Source organism: Kwoniella bestiolae, chromosome 8 (assembly GCF_000512585.2).
Source record: "Kwoniella bestiolae CBS 10118 chromosome 8, complete sequence".
In the NCBI taxonomy this organism is placed as follows: Eukaryota; Fungi; Basidiomycota; class Tremellomycetes; order Tremellales; family Cryptococcaceae; genus Kwoniella; species Kwoniella bestiolae.
This window is the reverse complement of record NC_089248.1, coordinates 909,200-927,961: the sequence shown is the minus strand read 5'-3', so window position 1 is coordinate 927,961 and position 18,762 is coordinate 909,200. Positions and strand designations below refer to the sequence as shown.

The 18,762-nt window shown below is 46.7% G+C and overlaps 9 protein-coding genes across 9 annotated transcripts; 5 read left to right on the top strand and 4 right to left on the bottom strand.

The window, feature by feature from the left end:
• Positions 1–19: 19 nt before the first annotated feature.
• I302_108928 (uncharacterized protein) lies at positions 20–685 on the bottom strand (the record flags this gene model as incomplete). Its single annotated transcript, XM_019194655.1, has 1 exon — positions 20–685. One exon carries the CDS (start codon positions 683–685, stop codon positions 20–22), a length of 666 nt encoding a protein of 221 aa, XP_019043491.1.
• A 1,012-nt stretch (positions 686–1,697) lies between these two features.
• I302_108927 (uncharacterized protein) lies at positions 1,698–2,207 on the bottom strand (the record flags this gene model as incomplete). Its single annotated transcript, XM_019194654.1, has 1 exon — positions 1,698–2,207. The coding sequence occupies one exon, from the start codon at positions 2,205–2,207 to the stop codon at positions 1,698–1,700; it is 510 nt and encodes a 169-aa protein (XP_019043490.1).
• Positions 2,208–2,933: 726 nt separating this feature from the next.
• On the bottom strand, positions 2,934–3,697 carry I302_108926 (uncharacterized protein; the record flags this gene model as incomplete). The annotated part of the gene is made up of 3 exons (XM_019194653.1): positions 2,934–3,200; positions 3,271–3,437; positions 3,520–3,697. The coding sequence occupies 3 exons, from the start codon at positions 3,695–3,697 to the stop codon at positions 2,934–2,936; spliced, it is 612 nt and encodes a 203-aa protein (XP_019043489.1).
• A 330-nt stretch (positions 3,698–4,027) lies between these two features.
• On the top strand, positions 4,028–7,188 carry I302_108925 (uncharacterized protein; the record flags this gene model as incomplete). Its single annotated transcript, XM_065870762.1, has 11 exons — positions 4,028–4,840; positions 4,895–5,161; positions 5,225–5,301; positions 5,361–5,481; positions 5,541–5,619; positions 5,673–5,799; positions 5,862–6,268; positions 6,324–6,436; positions 6,496–6,742; positions 6,831–6,963; positions 7,062–7,188. 11 exons carry the CDS (start codon positions 4,028–4,030, stop codon positions 7,186–7,188), a joined length of 2,511 nt encoding a protein of 836 aa, XP_065726834.1.
• Positions 7,189–7,891: 703 nt separating this feature from the next.
• I302_108924 (uncharacterized protein) lies at positions 7,892–8,435 on the top strand (the record flags this gene model as incomplete). The annotated part of the gene is made up of 2 exons (XM_019194651.1): positions 7,892–8,122; positions 8,247–8,435. The coding sequence occupies 2 exons, from the start codon at positions 7,892–7,894 to the stop codon at positions 8,433–8,435; spliced, it is 420 nt and encodes a 139-aa protein (XP_019043487.1).
• A 920-nt stretch (positions 8,436–9,355) lies between these two features.
• Positions 9,356–10,058, top strand: I302_108923 (uncharacterized protein; the record flags this gene model as incomplete). Its single annotated transcript, XM_065870761.1, has 3 exons — positions 9,356–9,592; positions 9,743–9,925; positions 10,011–10,058. 3 exons carry the CDS (start codon positions 9,356–9,358, stop codon positions 10,056–10,058), a joined length of 468 nt encoding a protein of 155 aa, XP_065726833.1.
• A 736-nt stretch (positions 10,059–10,794) lies between these two features.
• I302_108922 (uncharacterized protein) lies at positions 10,795–13,629 on the top strand (the record flags this gene model as incomplete). Its single annotated transcript, XM_019194649.1, has 6 exons — positions 10,795–11,052; positions 11,217–11,797; positions 11,931–12,165; positions 12,275–12,917; positions 13,038–13,495; positions 13,588–13,629. The coding sequence occupies 6 exons, from the start codon at positions 10,795–10,797 to the stop codon at positions 13,627–13,629; spliced, it is 2,217 nt and encodes a 738-aa protein (XP_019043485.1).
• Positions 13,630–13,908: 279 nt separating this feature from the next.
• On the bottom strand, positions 13,909–14,523 carry I302_108921 (uncharacterized protein; the record flags this gene model as incomplete). Its single annotated transcript, XM_019194648.1, has 1 exon — positions 13,909–14,523. One exon carries the CDS (start codon positions 14,521–14,523, stop codon positions 13,909–13,911), a length of 615 nt encoding a protein of 204 aa, XP_019043484.1.
• A 390-nt stretch (positions 14,524–14,913) lies between these two features.
• On the top strand, positions 14,914–17,141 carry I302_108920 (uncharacterized protein; the record flags this gene model as incomplete). Its single annotated transcript, XM_019194647.1, has 11 exons — positions 14,914–15,005; positions 15,086–15,354; positions 15,429–15,493; positions 15,573–15,749; positions 15,816–15,903; positions 15,982–16,089; positions 16,157–16,238; positions 16,300–16,422; positions 16,498–16,579; positions 16,731–16,985; positions 17,052–17,141. 11 exons carry the CDS (start codon positions 14,914–14,916, stop codon positions 17,139–17,141), a joined length of 1,431 nt encoding a protein of 476 aa, XP_019043483.1.
• Between the last annotated feature and the right edge of the window lie 1,621 nt (positions 17,142–18,762).

The window sequence follows — 18,762 nt, the reverse complement described above, 5'->3', positions numbered from 1 at the left end:
GGCTTGCGATCTGGCCACTTCATATTTCCACTTGTTCCCTCCACGGTCTGAATCCTTGAATATCACCTACTAACGCATCAATTGTCATTCCTCCGGTCACTGTCGACGGATATTGAGATACGATATCTCTCAAGGCATCTTTGCTGGACGAAACATCGTATATTGAGAGCACCTCCGTTCGTGGTGAGTCGATGTCCCACGAAACCTCAAACTGCTGGATCGCCCGCGGGGAACGATACGACCAATCGGCAGCGATGGTATAATCCATATTCGGCGAAACGGGCAGTGTGCCGAATCTCCCTTGAGGATTCCCTTGACATATGTGCTCCTCGAGGGTCTTATAAGTCGAAGATCGATCTACGGGCTTCAAGGTGAATCCGATGGATCTGAAGTTTTTGAACGCATCTTCGCTGATCAGACGGGCCCTGAGATCGGCAGGTAACGACGAAGGACTAAATCCATGGCTCACGACGAGATGACAAAATACTTCTCTACCTACGCTAGCAGTCGAAGACAACGAGGAGCATGGTTGCGCATCTGCAGTACGACTACACTCCCCATCGAGTGTTCCCAGGAACCTCGTGTTGCTGTAGGTCGAATCAAGCGTGTTTTCAGTGACGTTCTTCTCTAATCTGGGGTTGGAAGGTCGATCCCACACCTCCACCTCGCGATTGAAAAAGGTCATCATTAGATCGTTGTATATGTCTACTCCATCGATGACTCGCCGATGGACTACGCGGGCCGTGAGAAAGAACTCCATATCTGGGTTGATCCGTTCTCGAAAGGCTTCATTATCTTCTATGGCAACTGGTGAGGTCGTCCCAGGTGTGTAGAGCAGGACGTTGTGAGTGGCTGATGACAGATCTGGAGTATCGGTATCGGTATCGGTTTCATCGTTGTCTATCACACCGACCGACTGCAGCTCTGAACTACTCCTGGGAGGGATCGATACACGAAAAGCAATTTACCGTTCCGCTGTAGACCTCTTACATATCAAAGGATCTGCACAGCCCCGAGAGAGGAACGGATTCATGTTTGCATATAGTCCTACAGCAGGTTCAACCTAACAAATTTACCACCAAGATCAGTCCGACTTTGCTATCTTATTGGGACTGAGAGTCTCCTTTCACGTCCCGCACGTCTTCACACCAAATGATCATGGCAAGATGAACTGACTTGCTCGCACACGATGTTGATACGATAATGCAATTTTCGGGCGAAGCTGTACCAATAGATATGCATGAGAATCTGCCTGACCAGCTGTTCAAGAGAAAGTGATACAAGCACTAAACGCTGTAGGTCGTCTCATAGTCCGTCGACTCACGAAACACGTTTGAACGGAAATTATTCTCGGCTGTAAGAATTGCCTTCGTTCGGTTGTAAGACAGCCATTCCCTTGTTTACCCTTCGATGAGCGGGCGACCTCCTTTGGAGACAGTGGAGAGGGCATCTGCCAGGTCGAGCGGAGGCTCAATTTCAAAGTGAGCATTATGGTGGGTAGTCTCGATAAGTATGCTCGGTCATAGGCAGTTCCGGGGGTATGCTTGTACGCTTTTCGAAGAGCATCGACGTGCTCAGATATATAAACAAAATTGTCTAGCAGTGAGGAACTGACAAGGACACATCAAAAAATTCGTTGGTATCTGTTGTACTCAGACATATGGTTACTGTGGTTAACCTTCCGATATGTAAAATTATCACTTCGATTCTCTACCTATGACGCAAGATTGCGAAACCCCATCTACATTATGTCCCTCCTCCCCAGAAACCTTTTTCAGCCCATATTTACTGAGTTTGAGATTCAGTTTACTATCAAACTTCTGCGAGATGTATTGGTATCTCGGATCTCCCGGTTCGCTATTCAATTGGGTGGGAACATGCACCAATTTACCGGCCGCGGTCCCTTCACCCCCAGTGAAGGACAACCTTTTACTAAGCTTGTTGAAGATTGATTGAGATTGATTATTCTCGAGGTTGATGTTCATCCCGAATGTATCGTATTTGGACGATACATCATCATCGACCATAGATCGCTTGGTCTTCTCCGGTAAGTTGGAAAGAGTGAAAGTGTGTAGATAGTATAACTCAGTTTCGACTGCCGTCGACTCCAACTTATCTACGTGTCCAGAGGGAGTCAGCGATTCACATATACCCTTGAATGTACCTAGATCTTGTCGCACGACATAGACGGAATTCAAAAGTGTCATTGGTGATATTGTGAGGTTTATGTGAATTTTCATCTTCTCTAGTCTCATTAGCTATATCATGCATTTGCAGTGGCTGAACACTGAAATCTGCGCCGCTGTTTGAGCTGGCAATAGTGAGGGGTGATCGTTGAATGAGATTGTATTGAGCGTGTCGCCGTCTCCTTCGGCTGAGGGGTCTGTCAAGGTGATTTGATGGGTTAGTGTACTATTCGAAGCATTAGGGGTAGACTTAAGTAGCTCTTCCGCCCAGCCGTCATACTTATACGCAGCGTTGACTAGGGGATATTGGGAGTGGTCATCGATCATTGTCGGCATGTTTGTGTGTGTATGGTGAAAATTCAGATAAGGCAAATGAGGAGGTTGTTGGGGACAAGTGAGTTGATCAGTATTGGTTTAGTCGACAACGAGCTGTATGATATATACGATGGCTCTTGGCGCCTTCTGAGCTGAGGTCGAATTTACTTGAAGGGATTGACGACCATACGTTATGTAAGCGATGCGGTCGATCCTTTCTGAACACACGAGAAAGGATGACCCGTTTGACCCGAAGTCCTTGTAGAATCGACTGATGAGAACAAATGATGCTTGGAATATACTGACCAGCACGAACCAGTTGATAGGACAGGAAAGGAAAGGGAAAGAGAGGTAGGTCGGAATAGTACTCTCTAGTAAACGGAATGAATCCAATGCAAAGTGATACATACAATAAGCGGTGTAACGGCCCATCTAATTCTCCTTGATGTGAACACCTTCAGTCTTGTCTACGAGCTCATCCACCTTTTCAGCTTCTTCTTTTACCATATCATCACCCTCGATCACTTTCACTTCTCCTTCTCCCTCTTCCACACTGGCATCCTTCGATGGTTGTTCCTCTTCGTCATCACCTCCCTCTACTTTGTACAAGTACCCTTCGATCCATCCCGATACTTCCTCTTTACCCTCTCCGGCGAATATCGACTCGGCGAATGCATCTCGCTTGTTGGCGTTTGTTTGCTAAGTTGCGAGCAGGAACAATTACCGTTAGCTTGCATGTGGAATTGTGGATGATGGCAGGTCAACTTACCTTGAGTAATCGTAATCCACCTCCTTGTTCTTCTGGCAGCTCCACTAACGCCTTGACACAAGATACATGGTTGTTTGATACTGCCCAGTGAAGAGGGGGTGATCCAGCTTCGTTCGTGCGTGATAAGACTTCTTTGGGTAAGAGGGGGATAAGGTAGTTCAAAACGTCTGTACACAGTAGGATAAGCCTTACGTATCTACTTGTTGCACTTCTTGCATTCCACATATTACATACGAAAGGTAGACCTACCGATATGTCCATTTCCACAGCACATGTGCAACACGGTGTTCCCCCTCTCATCTTTCGCTTCAGCTAATGGTTGAGCACCAAACTTCTCCACGAACTCCTTCAACTCGTCCAACTCCCCGTATCGGGCTGATAGCAGGACTTCTTCGATACCTTCAGTACTGGGCGAAGGCTTGGACATTGTTCTGAGTATTCTGATTCTATGGTCTATTCTGATGAGGAATGTATGATGCAGCTCACAAAACGAAAAGAGGACTCTTGCTCAGCGAGCTTTGGTCTTTCAACTTTTCTCGAAAACGTGGTTGGGTGGCAAAAAGCGCGGATCACGTGACGATACGAGCTGACTGGACTAATCGTTCCTGGCTACTCTGCTCACTCCGTCATCGAGATCGTGCTCTGTCATACAGGTCATATAAAGACAGATTTGTTCATTCGCAGACGAGAACATCGATATAACACCATCTATAGTCAGAGCATAGAGAATGACAGTACACCAGTAATACTTATCGACATGGCAAAAGGATCAACAAAGTCAGCCAAACAATCCCCTTCCGCCAACACTGGCAACATCCTATCCTTCTTCTCGAAAACACCTACTCCTCGTCGTACTTCAAGCGCGTCAAAGAATGGTTTCTGTGAGAAAGTAGAAGATGTAAAGCCTGTAATAGCAGATAGGAAGGGTAAAGGAAAAGCAACGTTTATAATTGGATCAGTCGAGGATCCAGTAGTGATCAGCGATGACGAGGACATCTTACCTGTCTCTCCTCCCACCCCATCGAATAAGAAGAGGAAGTTATCGAACATATCACTCGAAGCGGGTCCTTCGAAAAGTCCCCAACCAGCCAGACCACCCCCTTTTCCTGGCTATCCGGACTTCAAGCCGCCACCTACATGGCCTGAGGTCATAAATGTGGGGGATGTACAGAATATTGAAGATGATGATGAAGAGGATATACCGCCGTCAGACGAGGATCATCATAGGAATCAGGATCCTGAAGACGGCGATGATGCTGAGAATGACGATTCAGGACTGGACATGGATATCGAGCGACAGGACATGCCGGAGCCGATCGAGCCTGAGACTCCTCAGGGCGCGACACCAAGTAAGCATTTCTCAGTGGGGGACATCGATATGACGGAAGAATGGGAAGAACCTGAAGATGAAGGTATGGGGATGGAGGAGGATGGAGAAGGCGACGATGAGGGTAGTGTGATGTCCGAACCAATCAATAGGAATAGGGGAAGAGGTAGCAAAGCTATACCTGGGGGCAAGATGTCGGAATGTCCTGTTTGTGGGAAGTCTCTCAAAGGGCAAAACAATGATGTAAGCTGCATTTTGCTAGTTCAACCATCCTCAGCTGACAATGGGATACAATAGTTGGCACAACATCACATCAACTCATGCCTTGATTCTTCCTCATCCTCGCCCAAATCATCCAAGAAAGCCCGTCCCATATCCTCTTACGCCTCGTTCTCGACTGAACCTTCGCCTTCGCCCGAACCCGAACAATCCACGAAGGGACCTAATGCTTTCTCGGTGCTCATGAGTGGCCACAAAGAGAAGGATCAATGGAAGGATGCAGAAGCCGATCTGAAGAGGGATGGTAAAAGGTTTGTGGGAAGGAGGAAGGCCCCTTTCTACAAGGTATGTTTGCTGCTATACTTCACAAAGAGACAGGAATTGCGAACTGATGGTGTCCTTCACAAGGTCATGACCGGTATGCCTGTTGCTGTTGATGCATTCAGATACGGGGCGATACCTAAAGTCACTGCATATCTGTTAACGCAAGTCTCATGTTCCATATCCTTTGAGTGGAGTCAAGCTGACATCACCCATATTGCAGACACGCACACTCAGACCATTACACTAATTTATCCAAGAGCTGGACACACGGTCCGATCTATTGCTCGGAGACAACAGCCAATCTGATCGTCCATATGCTTGGAGTGGAGCCGAAATGGGTAGTAAGTGGACTTGGGAGAGATCACATGATTTGTTCGATTGAAGCTGATTGTTTCGACAGCATGGTTTGCCCGATAATGTACCTTTCGAAATGCCAAATACTGGTGGCGTCACAGTGACGCCTATGGAAGCGAATCATTGTGAGCTTTGATGCGCTTGTACTTAGCAGAAATCTAGCTGATCCCGAGACTAGGTCCTGGATCGTCCATCTTCTTGTTTGAAGGACCGCAAACTGTTAATGCTGGTGATTCAGGGTTCAGATCACCGTATGTAGGAAGCAAGAAGATCTTCCGGTATCTGCACTGCGGCGATTTCAGAGCGTGAGCTTCTGTCTTCACTTTGAATGTCTCGAAGCACAATAGCTGATTTAGTGGGAATATAGATGCCCCAAGATGGTCCTTCACTCAGCTATAGCCAGAGCACCAGTCCACACCTGCTACCTCGATACGACGTACCTAAACCCCAAATACTGTTTCCCACCTCAACCACAGGTCATCGACGCTTGTGCTTCCCTAGCCAGGAAGATGGTCGTTGGTATCTCGTTGAATGCACCGGACTTCCAAGCTATGCAACCTAAAGTGTATATAAAAGCGGAGGAAGGGCAGGAGATCAAGCCGGATCCTGCAGAGCTAGCAGAGAGGTCCAAGGCCATGATGGCTGGGTGGCTGGTCAAGAAAGAGGATAGTGATGTAAAGGAGGAATTGAAGGATATCAATGATATCAAGCCTAAAGGAAGGACTCTGGTTGTCATGGGAACGTATTCAATAGGGAAGGAGAGGATTGTGAAAGGTCAGTCAGGGTTACCTAAGATAAGCATCGCCATTAAAGCTGACTTGTCCTGTAGCCGTTGCTAAAGCTCTGGGATCTACGATATATTGCGATCCGAGGAAGAAGGGGATATTGCTGTGTCAGACTGATCCAGAACTGCATGCTATGCTCAGTACTGATCCCATATCAGTAAGGCGGCATCTATCGAGGGATCAAGACTTCATTGAGCTGACATATTTTTGACATAGTCTCAAGTTCATCTACTTCCTCTTGGTAATATCCAACTCGATCGTATGCAACCTTACTTGGCGAGATTACACCCTCACTTCGATCGAGTGTTGGCGTTTAGACCTACGGGATGGACATACACTCCACCGGCTGGAACAGATATGTTACCTGATGTGAATACTGTTATCAAGCGTGATCAGGCTAGGTGGTTTAGTGAGAAGGATCTAAAAGAGATGAGAGGGAGTTGTAGGACGTTTCAGCTGTTTGGTAAGTTCGGTCTACCTTCTCCGTAGTATTTTCGGATTACCTAGAGGTTGTCAATCCGATGACTGATTGACCATATTGTGGCAAACAGGCGTTCCGTACTCCGAACACTCCAGTTTCACCGAACTCACCTGCTTCTCCTTATCCATCCCCGGCCCAGACCTAAAGATGATAGCTACGGTAAATGTGGGTAACGAGAAGAGTAGGGCGAAGATGAAGAAATGGTATGTCCCATGCTATCTCGATTACAGCTGGATTCATAGCGTGGTTCATCCAAGTTTCAGATCAGCTGATCTCAGTTCTCATTGATTGTTTGCGGTAGGTTCGAAAAGTGGGCTGCGGAGAAGGCACGGAGGAGGGAGAAGGGGTTGCCTGCTATTGTGGATTATCGGGATGAGACTTATGTGAGTGGCTTGGTCGTGTACGTTTCATGGGGTGTATCGAGCTAATGATTATGTGTCTTTCCTACCTACTTTGGAATACAGTGGTAACACTTCGATTGTTTTGTATTATGTAACACGAAACAACTATTGTATGTTGTACGTTTACTGTACCGCACTGCTACTCTTGCCATTGCTTTGAACAGATCAGATCCCACTGTACAGTTACTACATCACATATGCATCATTAAAGCGTGTGCAGGATCGATGTCCTTCACTCATCTTTCATGATTGACCAACTTATCTGTCATTATGACTCACCCTTCCTTTGATCAGCGATTGTCTTGATGAATGTATATACTCATGCTTCGCCTGCCATCAATCGATCGAATTTGATCTCGATCCTTTCTTGTGACTATAGCCCAACGACCTCCTGGATCTTCACCTGACGCGCATCTTCACGATAATCCATTGTCCGAATCTGATTTCAACTGAATTAGCAATCATTGAGAACAACGATCATTTTACACAGCACATAAGCCAATCCCACCCCGTAGGCAAGAAAGGTTCGACCCCTCAATCCATCGTACAAAGGAGCTGACCTCGGCCATGAGGTAAATATAGATGTACTGGAAAGGTATAAAATGGACACTACTGTCCAGGTTGATTTTGTATTTTCCCCATCTGACTATTGCTATTCTCCCTATCTGAGGACCAGAATACGTACTTTTAGACTCAATTACAGCACTCTATCTTGATCGTTACAAGTGACATGTTCAAGATTAAATCTCTTGCTCTTTTGACCACTCTATTTGAAGCCTCCATCCTGCACGTATCCGCCGCCGGTGATCTTAAGATCAGATGGGAAACTGGAGGGGTGGTGTTCCCCGCTGGAGGGAAATTGAATGGCAATGGGGATGAAGGATATCGAGGCGAGATTAGCGGAAAGACCCATTTCACTTGGCAAATCGAGGAAGATCATAAAGTTGCTTGGTACGTCGAGGTAAGTTTATAAGCCAGAGTCAGAGCGTAAGAGCGTCGTTCTTTCCATTTCGGAATTCGGATTTCGGAGGAGAAGATTTGCGGACAGGGCTGAAATGCTTGATCTCGATCCCTGTGTTGTGTAGTTCGTCGCTGAGTCCACAAAAAATTATGAGGGTACTGCCGAATTCAACTTGATCTCTCGTTCTCCTTATGTGGAAGTTATCGATGATAAAGATGGAGGGGTGGTGCTCAGATCGAGCTCGGCGACATGTGAAGTCGCCGAAGGCTGCTACCAGAACACAATCTCGTTTGATACAGTGAGTTTGGGTTGAGCAACTTACATTACCAGTGTCGATGACTTGTCGCTGAGCTTCCACAACTTTTGACAGTCCGCCAAATAAGCTTGTTCCAAGTTACGCTTGTGTGTCAACCAAACAATCCACACTGTACCATTTGGTATCTGGTCGGTTCGGCACTGGATTGGAGAAAGGACAGTGGAGGGTGGTTGGTAGAGTGATAGGTAGATAACATGCATTATCCGTTGGGAGAGCTATCTTTCAAAACTACTCAGAGTCATACGAGCTGAATGAAAGATGGCTTTCGAAGGCTGTTGAACTCGGAGATATAAGGGGTGCAATCAGCCCTGATGAGCCTGTCCATGTGTCACGATAGGTGTTCTATGAATATGATCACACTGAGTCCAATAGCAAGTTATCTGCATAGGATGTAACTAAGAAAGACTGTCAACCTAACGTTTTTGGAGACTTGATACATATGAAAACCACGTTTAGATTGACCCCCTTTTCTCCGGATTGTTGTTGTGTCTTATTAATTTCTCGATGCAGGTCTCAACATGCCAAACGGTCGCGTCTATTCATCCTTTCACGGCGACTACACTGCACCGCACAAGCATCTTGAATCATAGTATCTCGTTGATTTTCCCCATTATTCTGATCGCCGGATTGGATCATTGATTTACCTTGCCTTCAACTTCACGGGGTGGGGAAAGAGTATGTAATAAACAAAGGTGAGCATACACGCAAAACATGCCGTTGTGTCTGTGTATGGTTGACACCAGGTTTCAGTCTCAGAAACAATCTGTTAAAGGTTCAGCATAAGATTGGAGGCCAATCTTTCGTTCTGTTTCTGCTTAAGACGTATAGTACTGTACCAATTGACCGACTAGCGTTAAAATCAAATCAGCAATAAATATCAAGTCAAGCTAAGTTACCAACTGCAAATTTCTTACAAGATGTTGTGCTTCAAATCCATTACTCTTTTGACAACTCTACTTGGTACCTCTCTCTCCCAGGTTGCAGCGGGGAATGACCTGAAGATCACCTGGGACGCGACCGAGTCGAAGCTGTTCGATTCGGTAAGACCGGACGTATCGTTGAGTGATAACGGAGAGTTCCACGATTTGATAAGCTCAAATAAGACCTTCTATTGGCGTTTCAAAGAAGGCTTGGGTACCACCTTACAAGACGATGTAAGTCGGAGATCATTCTTCCCCAGAAATCAAGAAAACCATTCACCATTCTGCAAGACCTGCGCTTCGATGATCCTCGTGACTGTGGACTGGAACACAATGCAGTTCCTGCTGACCTGTATTATTTATATATGTGGGTTTTGTCTCCAGCTCGAAGTCGTTGTTGAGGAAGATTATGAAGGGACCGCAGAATTTCAGCTCATTGTTGGCCAACCGTATATTAAAGTGATTGACGATAGAGATGGAAGGGCGAATCTCCATTACAAAAGGTTCGGTCCCATTGTGACTGATGACAATAATAGCGATGAAACTTCCGCTTCCGACACTGAGGATGTAAGTGAACTTGTTCCTTTGTAGCACGTCAAGAAATTGGATAGTTATCCCTTGTTGCCGAAGTGTTTGTGTTGGAAACGGTCAGAATGCTAATCCACCAGTCTTGCACCAACAGCCATACATGGATTACTGAAGATCCGGCAGCTACCCGCTTGACTCAGGCAAAGTCACCTGCACGGGCAGTGTCCAATAGCGAACGAAGGACGGGAGGGCAAGCGATTTGTAGATTGGTGCCCTCGGACAATATGCATACTTGGTGAACGGTAGACCTTCTACATGTCTAGTCTTGAAAATAATGTTACTGAAATCTGGACAGACCTTCTACATGTCTAGTCTTGAAAACAACGTTACTGAAATCTGGACTGATACCAATGAGTAACCATATCACTCGATGTGAAAGCTTATCAATGGGCACAAATACAGTATGTCGAAGGTTGTACAGTATGTATCTGCTAACTGAACTCAGCAGTCAGCGAAAACGGCAATTCTTGATATGAAGGGCACTTTAGCTTTGACTGGAGCATACAATCTTTGTGATCTTTGAACTTTTATCAGTAATGACCGTCCATAATTCTTCTCTCTTGGCTGACTATGAGGAATCCGACACAGTAAAGCGCTAAAGCGGAATGATTTCAGCAAGGTGATCCTAGAGAGTGCCACCGCCACAATAACCATTTCTTGATCAGATCGAGTGGAGGTTGGTTGTATTTAGTTGATTGACTCAGCATCACGCTCGTAAAGTGACATCTCATCTCATCGCTGTATGCGGTACCAGTCAATTGATCAAGTTCAAACCCACTACCAGAAAACCATTCATTGATCTACTGCTCATCTCTAACAGAACAAGGATCGAATATCGACACACCATAATGTCAATGCTAGATCGTCTCCGAATGCGCCGCGCATCCTTCACTCCCAGCTCGTCAACCCCTTCTTCCCCCTCCGCATCGACCACTTCTTCTGCTGCTGCTTCAGCTGCATCATACTTCCCCGCTTCTGGACGAGTGCCCGTAGCGTATGAGCTGCCAGATAAGAACGGGGTGAATTGGTTGTTCGCGTTGCCTGATGAGTTGCTTGAAAGGGTTTTTGTGGGATTGGATCGGATTACGCTGAGTCGATGTTTCAGGGTGAGCAGGACATCCTTTCAACTGTCCAGTCTTCATCATTCTGAGGATTCGGAGGGAACCTGTGTCACATCACCATACGGTGCACAAGATCATCTTGTCCCTCGTGATGCAGTGGAGCGTATCTCCAAGTAGGTCAATGCTGAATGATCTGGTCATCATGACAGGTCTGTAAACGCCTCAACGACCTCTGCTCATCCTCCATCCCCATTTCACTCTCCTACACCCTCCAATGCAATTCCCTAAGACTCAACCCCAACGCCCTCCTACCTCAACCATCCAATACCAATCATATACCGCCCTCTCGAGCGGTCTTGCTCTCATCGCTCAGAGAGAGAATGACAAGATTCAGGAACTTCCAACCTCGTTCCACATCCAATTCTGTGAAATTCCAGGAAAGCGAAGGAAGACTGTATGAGTACCTTGAAGGTGTGTTGTTGAGGAACGTACCGCCCGAACGGTTTGGTGGGCTCAGGGAGATTGGTAGGGAGGTGGCTGTTTATGAGTTGAGTAAGGGGGATGATTGGGAGGATGTCAAGGATTCAAACTCTACCTCCCTTCTCGAGGGTACAAAGACGGGAGCTGAAGGAACAAGAGAGGGTAGAGAATCAGAAGAAGAGGAGGAGGTAGAGGAGTATGGGGAGGATCAACTGGTCAATGATATTAGGAAGACGCATCGGTTCGATTTTGATATGCAGGACTTCGCGGTGGATCCAGGTCAGGACTTGTTTGTTGTTGCTGAAGTGAGGTGAGTTGTAGCGATGACAACGGAGTCAGGATCCAGCACTCTCTCATATACATGTTCTCGCTCTCAATGGATCTCCGCATATCTGTGAGATTGTACCACAAATAGCCCGAACTAACGCGATCTCCTTTCTCAGACACCCATCACCCAGAAACTACACCCTCCATATTCACCTCCTAACCCTCTCGACATTCCAGCCTCACCCTCGGGCTGCTCAATCTACCCTTGACTGGCCAGCCCCTCTCCACTCTCGAATCGCCTCGCTTGGATTCCAGATATGTGATGATGGGTTGTATGTCCTGAGGAATAATAATAGTGGGGCGAAAGATCATTTAGTAGGTTGGCAATGGACCACTGGGAGGTTGGCTGTGGTGAGTATCCGCAGATTTTGGCTGCCGTCGTAGCTCTCGTTGTTTCAATAGACGCTCGTCCATTACCTGTTCACTTGTGGATCTTGCTGATATCCGTTCTGCTGCCCAGACCCTCAAACCCCCCGTGGTATCAACCTTCGAATCATTCATCCTCCTCACACCCAATTCCTTTCTTATCCCCTCGGTCAGGACGCGTCTACGTCCCGATTCGATGAACCCGGAAGATCTCGCCGACGCCAGAGATCTGATCTTCACACATCATCTATATATCTACGCTTTCCCACCTTTCTCATTTACCTCCAATTGCACGACCACTGGTGGTTCAACAGCAACTGGAAACTCCACCGAACCCCCACCACCTGCACACACCCCAACTCCAATAGCCATAATAGATTTACCAGAATTCGTCGTAGACCTCGATGACAACCTTCCTCCACCGAGATTAACGATCCGTACAGACCCACCACCGAGACATACCTTCCCCACCCACCCTGAAGAGAAGATCCAGCAATTTGTCCCTGAACCTGAAAGTGGGATAATCATTATGGAATTTTACTGTCAACCTAGAACTGCTTTCCCGCATTCTCATCCTCATTATGTCATGTTCTCGCTTAAGAAGACTTTCTTGGCGTACCTACCTGCACCGACTAGTCCGCTGTTGCTTCAGGCGTTTCCTAGGCCCGCGCCTGTCATTAAGTGGGAGTCTATTGCGCCTAAGGTTAGGTTGATAGGCCCGGATGAGCCTGAGCCATGTGAGTGCATTCACTGTTGTCTCAGTACTCAAATTCACCTTGTGACCTCGACACTTGTCATCAATCTTCATATTGACATCGGAGCACGTACCAAGCTGATACTTCTTTCCTACTCAATAGCCTGGGTCTGCTACGTCTACGGCTCACGATACGTCGTACCCTATCCTCACTCGTCCGAATCCTCCACAACTGTCAGGCTATACGACTTCGATCCCCTCCGAGTCCGACAGGAACTCTACTCAAGGCGGAACGAAGGTTTCGTAGGGACTCTACCAACTTCCCCAAGGGGATTAGTCCAGAGATTGATGTTTGGTCTATCCACCTCGACTCCGTCCACCCCAGCGACTACAGGGAAAGAACCTTCAACGAAGAGGAACTCTATCGAGGGTTATCAGAAATACGACGGTGATAGGGATGGTATCGTTCTGGTATCTGAGGAAACGGTGCTAAAGAAGAAAATACCGCTGAAAGGCGAAATTAGGACTGGGAGGGAATTACCGTTCATATATTCTGAGAAGAAGTATGTGAGGGAGATTGAAACTGTTGTTATGGATGGTGAGAGGTTGGTATTGTTTGATGTGAGTGTTACTTTTCCGTTGGTAATGATATATGCCTGTATCTGAGGAGATCGTTATTGATGCTGATTATTGGCTTGCTTGGTCTGGTTTAGTATACCGACGATAACGAGTTTATGGAGATATTGGATTTCTAGGATTGATGTCTCGTATAGATAGGTCTAACGCTCCTTGGTTTCTCAGTTGGGGGCTATCCTTGTTTCGGCTCTAGGGAGTTTGCTGTATCGGTACTAGCATTATCACTTATCATCGTAACTTTTGTAGTGTCTCATATTTCGTACAAAGCTCAATACATACAATGCAAGATCTGGGACCATCCTTCTTTTGTTATACAGCACATCAATTCGTAAATGAGAATTTCTATTTAAGTTGTCATCAAGAACGCATCAATCAGGTCATATTTGCATCAAACAGTTTCACAATACTCTGCCCATCTTAACGTACTCCACCCCCTCCCCTTTCCCTGTCGAACCATACTTCCAAAACGTCTTCTCGTCCAATATACTCATACCGCTCCTCTCATAAAACCTGATTTGCGATACTCGAGCATCGAAATGAAACAGGATCTTTTGATCCGGATACCTCTGCCTAAGTATTTCTATAGCGTAGGAGAGGAGTTGTCGACCAATACCTTTTCCTTGGAGGGAAGGGTGAACAGCGAATTTATGTAGTTGGATATGGACTGGTATTTCCCCGGAGAATGAGGGGTAACGCTGAGCAGCCAAGGTCAATACCCCTATTGGGTGGTCCTTATCGAATGTTGGGTCCTGTAGTGTCGGTTGCGATGCGGTGTTGGGGTTAGGGATCTTGAAAGCACCGAGATGGATGGTCTTGGGGTTGAAGTCGTACTCTGGGATTAACTGTTTGTCTAATGATATTGAGGGCCATAGAACGAGGTGACGGAGGGGGATCGTGTCTTCCGGTGCGATGGGTTTGAATGTGAGTTGGACATCGGATGAAGTCGTCGACGTGTGCGAGTCTTGCTCTTGAGATGCGAGTGAGGTATCCTTCCTGTCTTGAGAGGGTTCCATGGTTTTACTAATCGTCATGCAATGAAGGTGAATCGATCTTCTTTGCCATCTGAGTCTTGATTCGACTCATTCGTAAAGTAGCCTGGTTATCTTGGTTGTTAGTGTGTCGTGTCACGTGATCTGCTCGCTGATTGTGCCTGAGTGATCACGTCCTAAAGTCGAATGGACGAGGCGCGTCCCAGGAATGAGTACGAGTAGGTTGATGTCGTCCAATTCACTTGTATCCGATACCAACTGAAATTCAAGGCATATATATATAGTGCAAAGATCTTGTTACCATCTCTCCCGTCTGTGGCACACGCCTTGTATACCTACATTTCAACGCATTAGACCCCACCTGCGAATTTATCTTGCGGACCGACACTCACCGCGCACAGATACCCTCGCAACATGGACATAGACGAGAGCCAGACCCAGCTTCGGTATCCTGTCATTCATGGGTACAGGATAGGAGAGGAGATTGGCGGAGGAGGATTTTCAAAGTGAGCTATACTGCTTTTCTACTATAACTGGCTCATCATGTGAATGTTTGAGGACTTACTAATATGCGAACCGCACACAGAGTATTCCGAGCGATAGACGACACCCAGGGGAAAGTAGCAGCATGTAAAGTGGTCAACCTCTTCATATCCCCTACACTGGGGTACGGTACACCGAATATCAAAGAGCTGCAGAAGGAGGTGCAGGTGCATAAAGCTTTGAAGAGTGATTTCATTTTGCAGTTTATACATTCCGAAGTTATCGAGAAAGATAAGGAGAGGATGGGCTGGGTGCCGGGGTTGTATATGGTTTTGGAGCTGGCAGTCGGAGGAGATCTGTTTGATAAGATTGGTGAGTACTTCTGCTCCATACGTAACAAAATCTGTGGGCGAAGTATACAGCTGACGCTTGTCTCTTTGTGGTAGCTCCCGATTATGGTGTACCGGAAGATCTTGCCAAATTTTACTTCTCGCAATTGGCTTCGGGGATGGTGAGTACTTCCGTCCTCCACTCATATATCACAGGACGATAAGCCTTGTTTACTGATAGTTCTGTATGGGCCGACGTAGGAATACATCCACGACAGAGGCATAGCCCACCGAGATTTGAAACCTGAAAACTTGCTTCTTGCTGCAAATGGTAATTTGAAGATATCAGATTTCGGCCTATGTGCGGTGTTCAAGCATAAGGGAAAAACCAGATTGTTGAGTGGAAGATGCGGTAGTTTGCCTTATGTTGCTCCTGAGGTGAGTCGTCAGCGTGTCGATTCGTGTGGCTACGGGAACATCAATTCGTTAATCACGCGGATACAGCTCGGTAAACCTGCTGGAACGGGGTATCATGCTGAGCCGGTTGATATTTGGGGAATGGGCGTGGTGCTGTATACCTTGCTGGTGGGGAGTGAGTCATACGAAGTATCTCCGAGTCGGCTAATCGCCAAACTACCTATGCCGATGGTGCTGATTTCGATATCCCTAGATACACCGTGGGACGAACCTTCCGACAATTCACCCGAGTTCTGCGCATATCGTACAGGAGAACTACTGCAATATGATCCATGGACCAGGATACGTGGTCAGGCGAGATGTAAGCTATCTTCCTCGATTCTTCTGCTATGGAGAGTACTGATCAGTCATGTTCTCGGTCATCGCAGCCATATTACTAGCGATGTTGACGATAGACCCCAATGAGAGAATAACAATGGAAGGTATCAAATCACATCCATGGTGTATGACGTGAGCCTGTCCCTTTCTCCTGAACTTGCGGGAATCTTCAACTGATCTCAGCGGACGATAGTCCAAGTCAACTTCGGAGAGAACAGATACCCGAGGCCTTGACGCAAGGGATGAAGCAGAATGGAATGATGAATGTTGTGGATCCCGTGTTTAACGGTACTGCCTCGCAGGCTTATGCGGCTAGGTGCGTTGACTGTCTTCGCAAAAGAGGAATGAAGGTAGAAAGTATAGCTGATCCTGATGCAATGGGGAATAACAGTCAGAGAATGAAGAATGAGAGTCAGTGGGGAAGTCAGTTCAATCAGCAGGAATCGCAGTTCTTGAGAGGGACGGGTAATATAGTGAGTGAGATCAATACTGCAGTCTCGTTGCCTCTCTCTCCTGCCTTTCTCACATGGACCATCTTCATTCCGTCTTCCACACGAGCCTGCAAATCTTGACTCTCGCTACCCTTCAATCATCCAGAGTTGAGAACTGACAAAAATCTGGTAGACACAATCCGGGACCTACAACACCATAACCACCCGATTCTGGCTTCGTCTACCCCAATCTCAAGCATTCGACATACTCCTCTCCTACTTCAAACAAGAACTGGGGGAAGGAAATGTACAGCCCTCCTCTGATAGGACGTATCTCCGAGTTATCAAACCTGCTGGACCAAAGACGATACAAGGGAGGATAGTGCTCGAATCAAGCGAAGAGTTCAGCCAGGGCGGAGACACGCTCGTCATGATGCATAGGCAGAAGGTGGGTGGTCTACGGTATGCCTCGAACAGCAATGGACGGTGCTGATTCTGCTGAATGTGGTGGTAGGGCTCGATACTTCAGTGGAAGATGTTTTGGTGGTCTGTCGCTAGGAGTCAGCCTTTGGAACCTTATGTGATTGTTGGTGATCAGGTGTGATTACCGATAAGCATCGCCTATCAACGATAAGCCTCACAGCTTTCTCGCCTCACGAATGATCATCAATAAATCGCGGCGGGACTTCCCTCACACGCAACGAGGTGTAAAGGATGATATACCATAAGGTAATCTGTATCATACATTCAATTTTACCACGTTTGATGCATTGCATTTGCCATTGGGCACAATATCCTACTAAGAAGAACGCCAGATCTGGCGGACCTCGACTCAGGTACTTGACAAGAACATGCGTCATTACTGGGATATTGTCCTTCTGGAGGTGACGCATTCTACGTTTTCTCCCTTCAACAACATGCCTTCTCTTCAACCTTGCACTGCATGACGTTGTGGAGCAAAACCATATGTTTTACAAGTCCCAGCGTCATACACGTACCGCACTTCACTCCCTTATCAACATGTCACCTTTCTCTGACTAACCTTTATCCGGTGTGTAACATTACAAATCTCCTGTGAGCTTCCCACCTACCCCTGAGGGGGTCTGATGGAAGACATTTCAAGACAGAGGACAGCTGTACAGCTTCACATTTGACATCGTAGGTGAAAGGAGGGGCTTACAATGGTTGGAGGTTCGAGCCTATCGACACATTTTTGGTCTTCTTCGCCATTCGCTTTTTCAAGATATAAAAGCTCATGAGACTCAAGTGAGATAATCGAGATTTGTTTCACACAATCACCATCAAGACAGGACAACACGCACTGAGTACTTGACCGTTATATAAGAGATACACATTTGACCTTCAGACATCATCATGGACCATTCTTTCGGATCTAAACAAACTAAAGACGATGGGACCAGAGATAAAGCCTGGACTTATGAATTTTCTGCTAGCTCCCCGGAAGAAAAGGAGCATCATCGAAGTAACCGCGAGGAAACTTTGGCTAGCAAAGAAGAGGGATCCCGAAGAGAAACCGCATCTGGATTGTACGATAGAGAAATGAGTGACTCGGTAAACTGACGCGTTACTCCCTGGAATGATTGGAAAGAAACTGAAACGGACAAAATCAATAAGCTCTGTTGGGACTACTTGAATGAAATGGTTAGCCGTCCCGGTGATCCTTTCTCGTCATCCCGTTCGGAGGAGATGGACCTGGTGGGTGACGCAGTTTGCCAAAGGGTCGATCACCAGCTTGAACTTCGCGAGCGGTAAGTCTTTTTGGGCGGAAAGTATTCCCTTTTGCCTCTGCTGAACTTTCGTTGCCTAGCGAGGCCGCACGTGATCGAGGTCAAGGGATCGTGGCCTGGCAATATGAGAGAGGGATGTCCGGAGCCGAAGCCTCAGATGCTAAATAAGATTTTGGAGAAATCATTCAAGTCACAATCCAAGACACCTTGCCAAGCAACGATGGTCATACCGGCTCGAACTGTTAATTCCAACCGACGTTGAGGGATAGTGCAACATGTTGAGAACACGAGACTCTTATCCAGATTTAGTTTTCCGTATCCTTTTCTATCGTACTTGCTATACATCTATTATATATATATATATATATATATATATGAATCCCCAACAAGAATGATCTGATTGGCTTTCTATGTCTCACTCATATGTGGCGCAGGCGTATGCACTTTTCTTTCATCCTCCAGATCTCGTCCTAATTC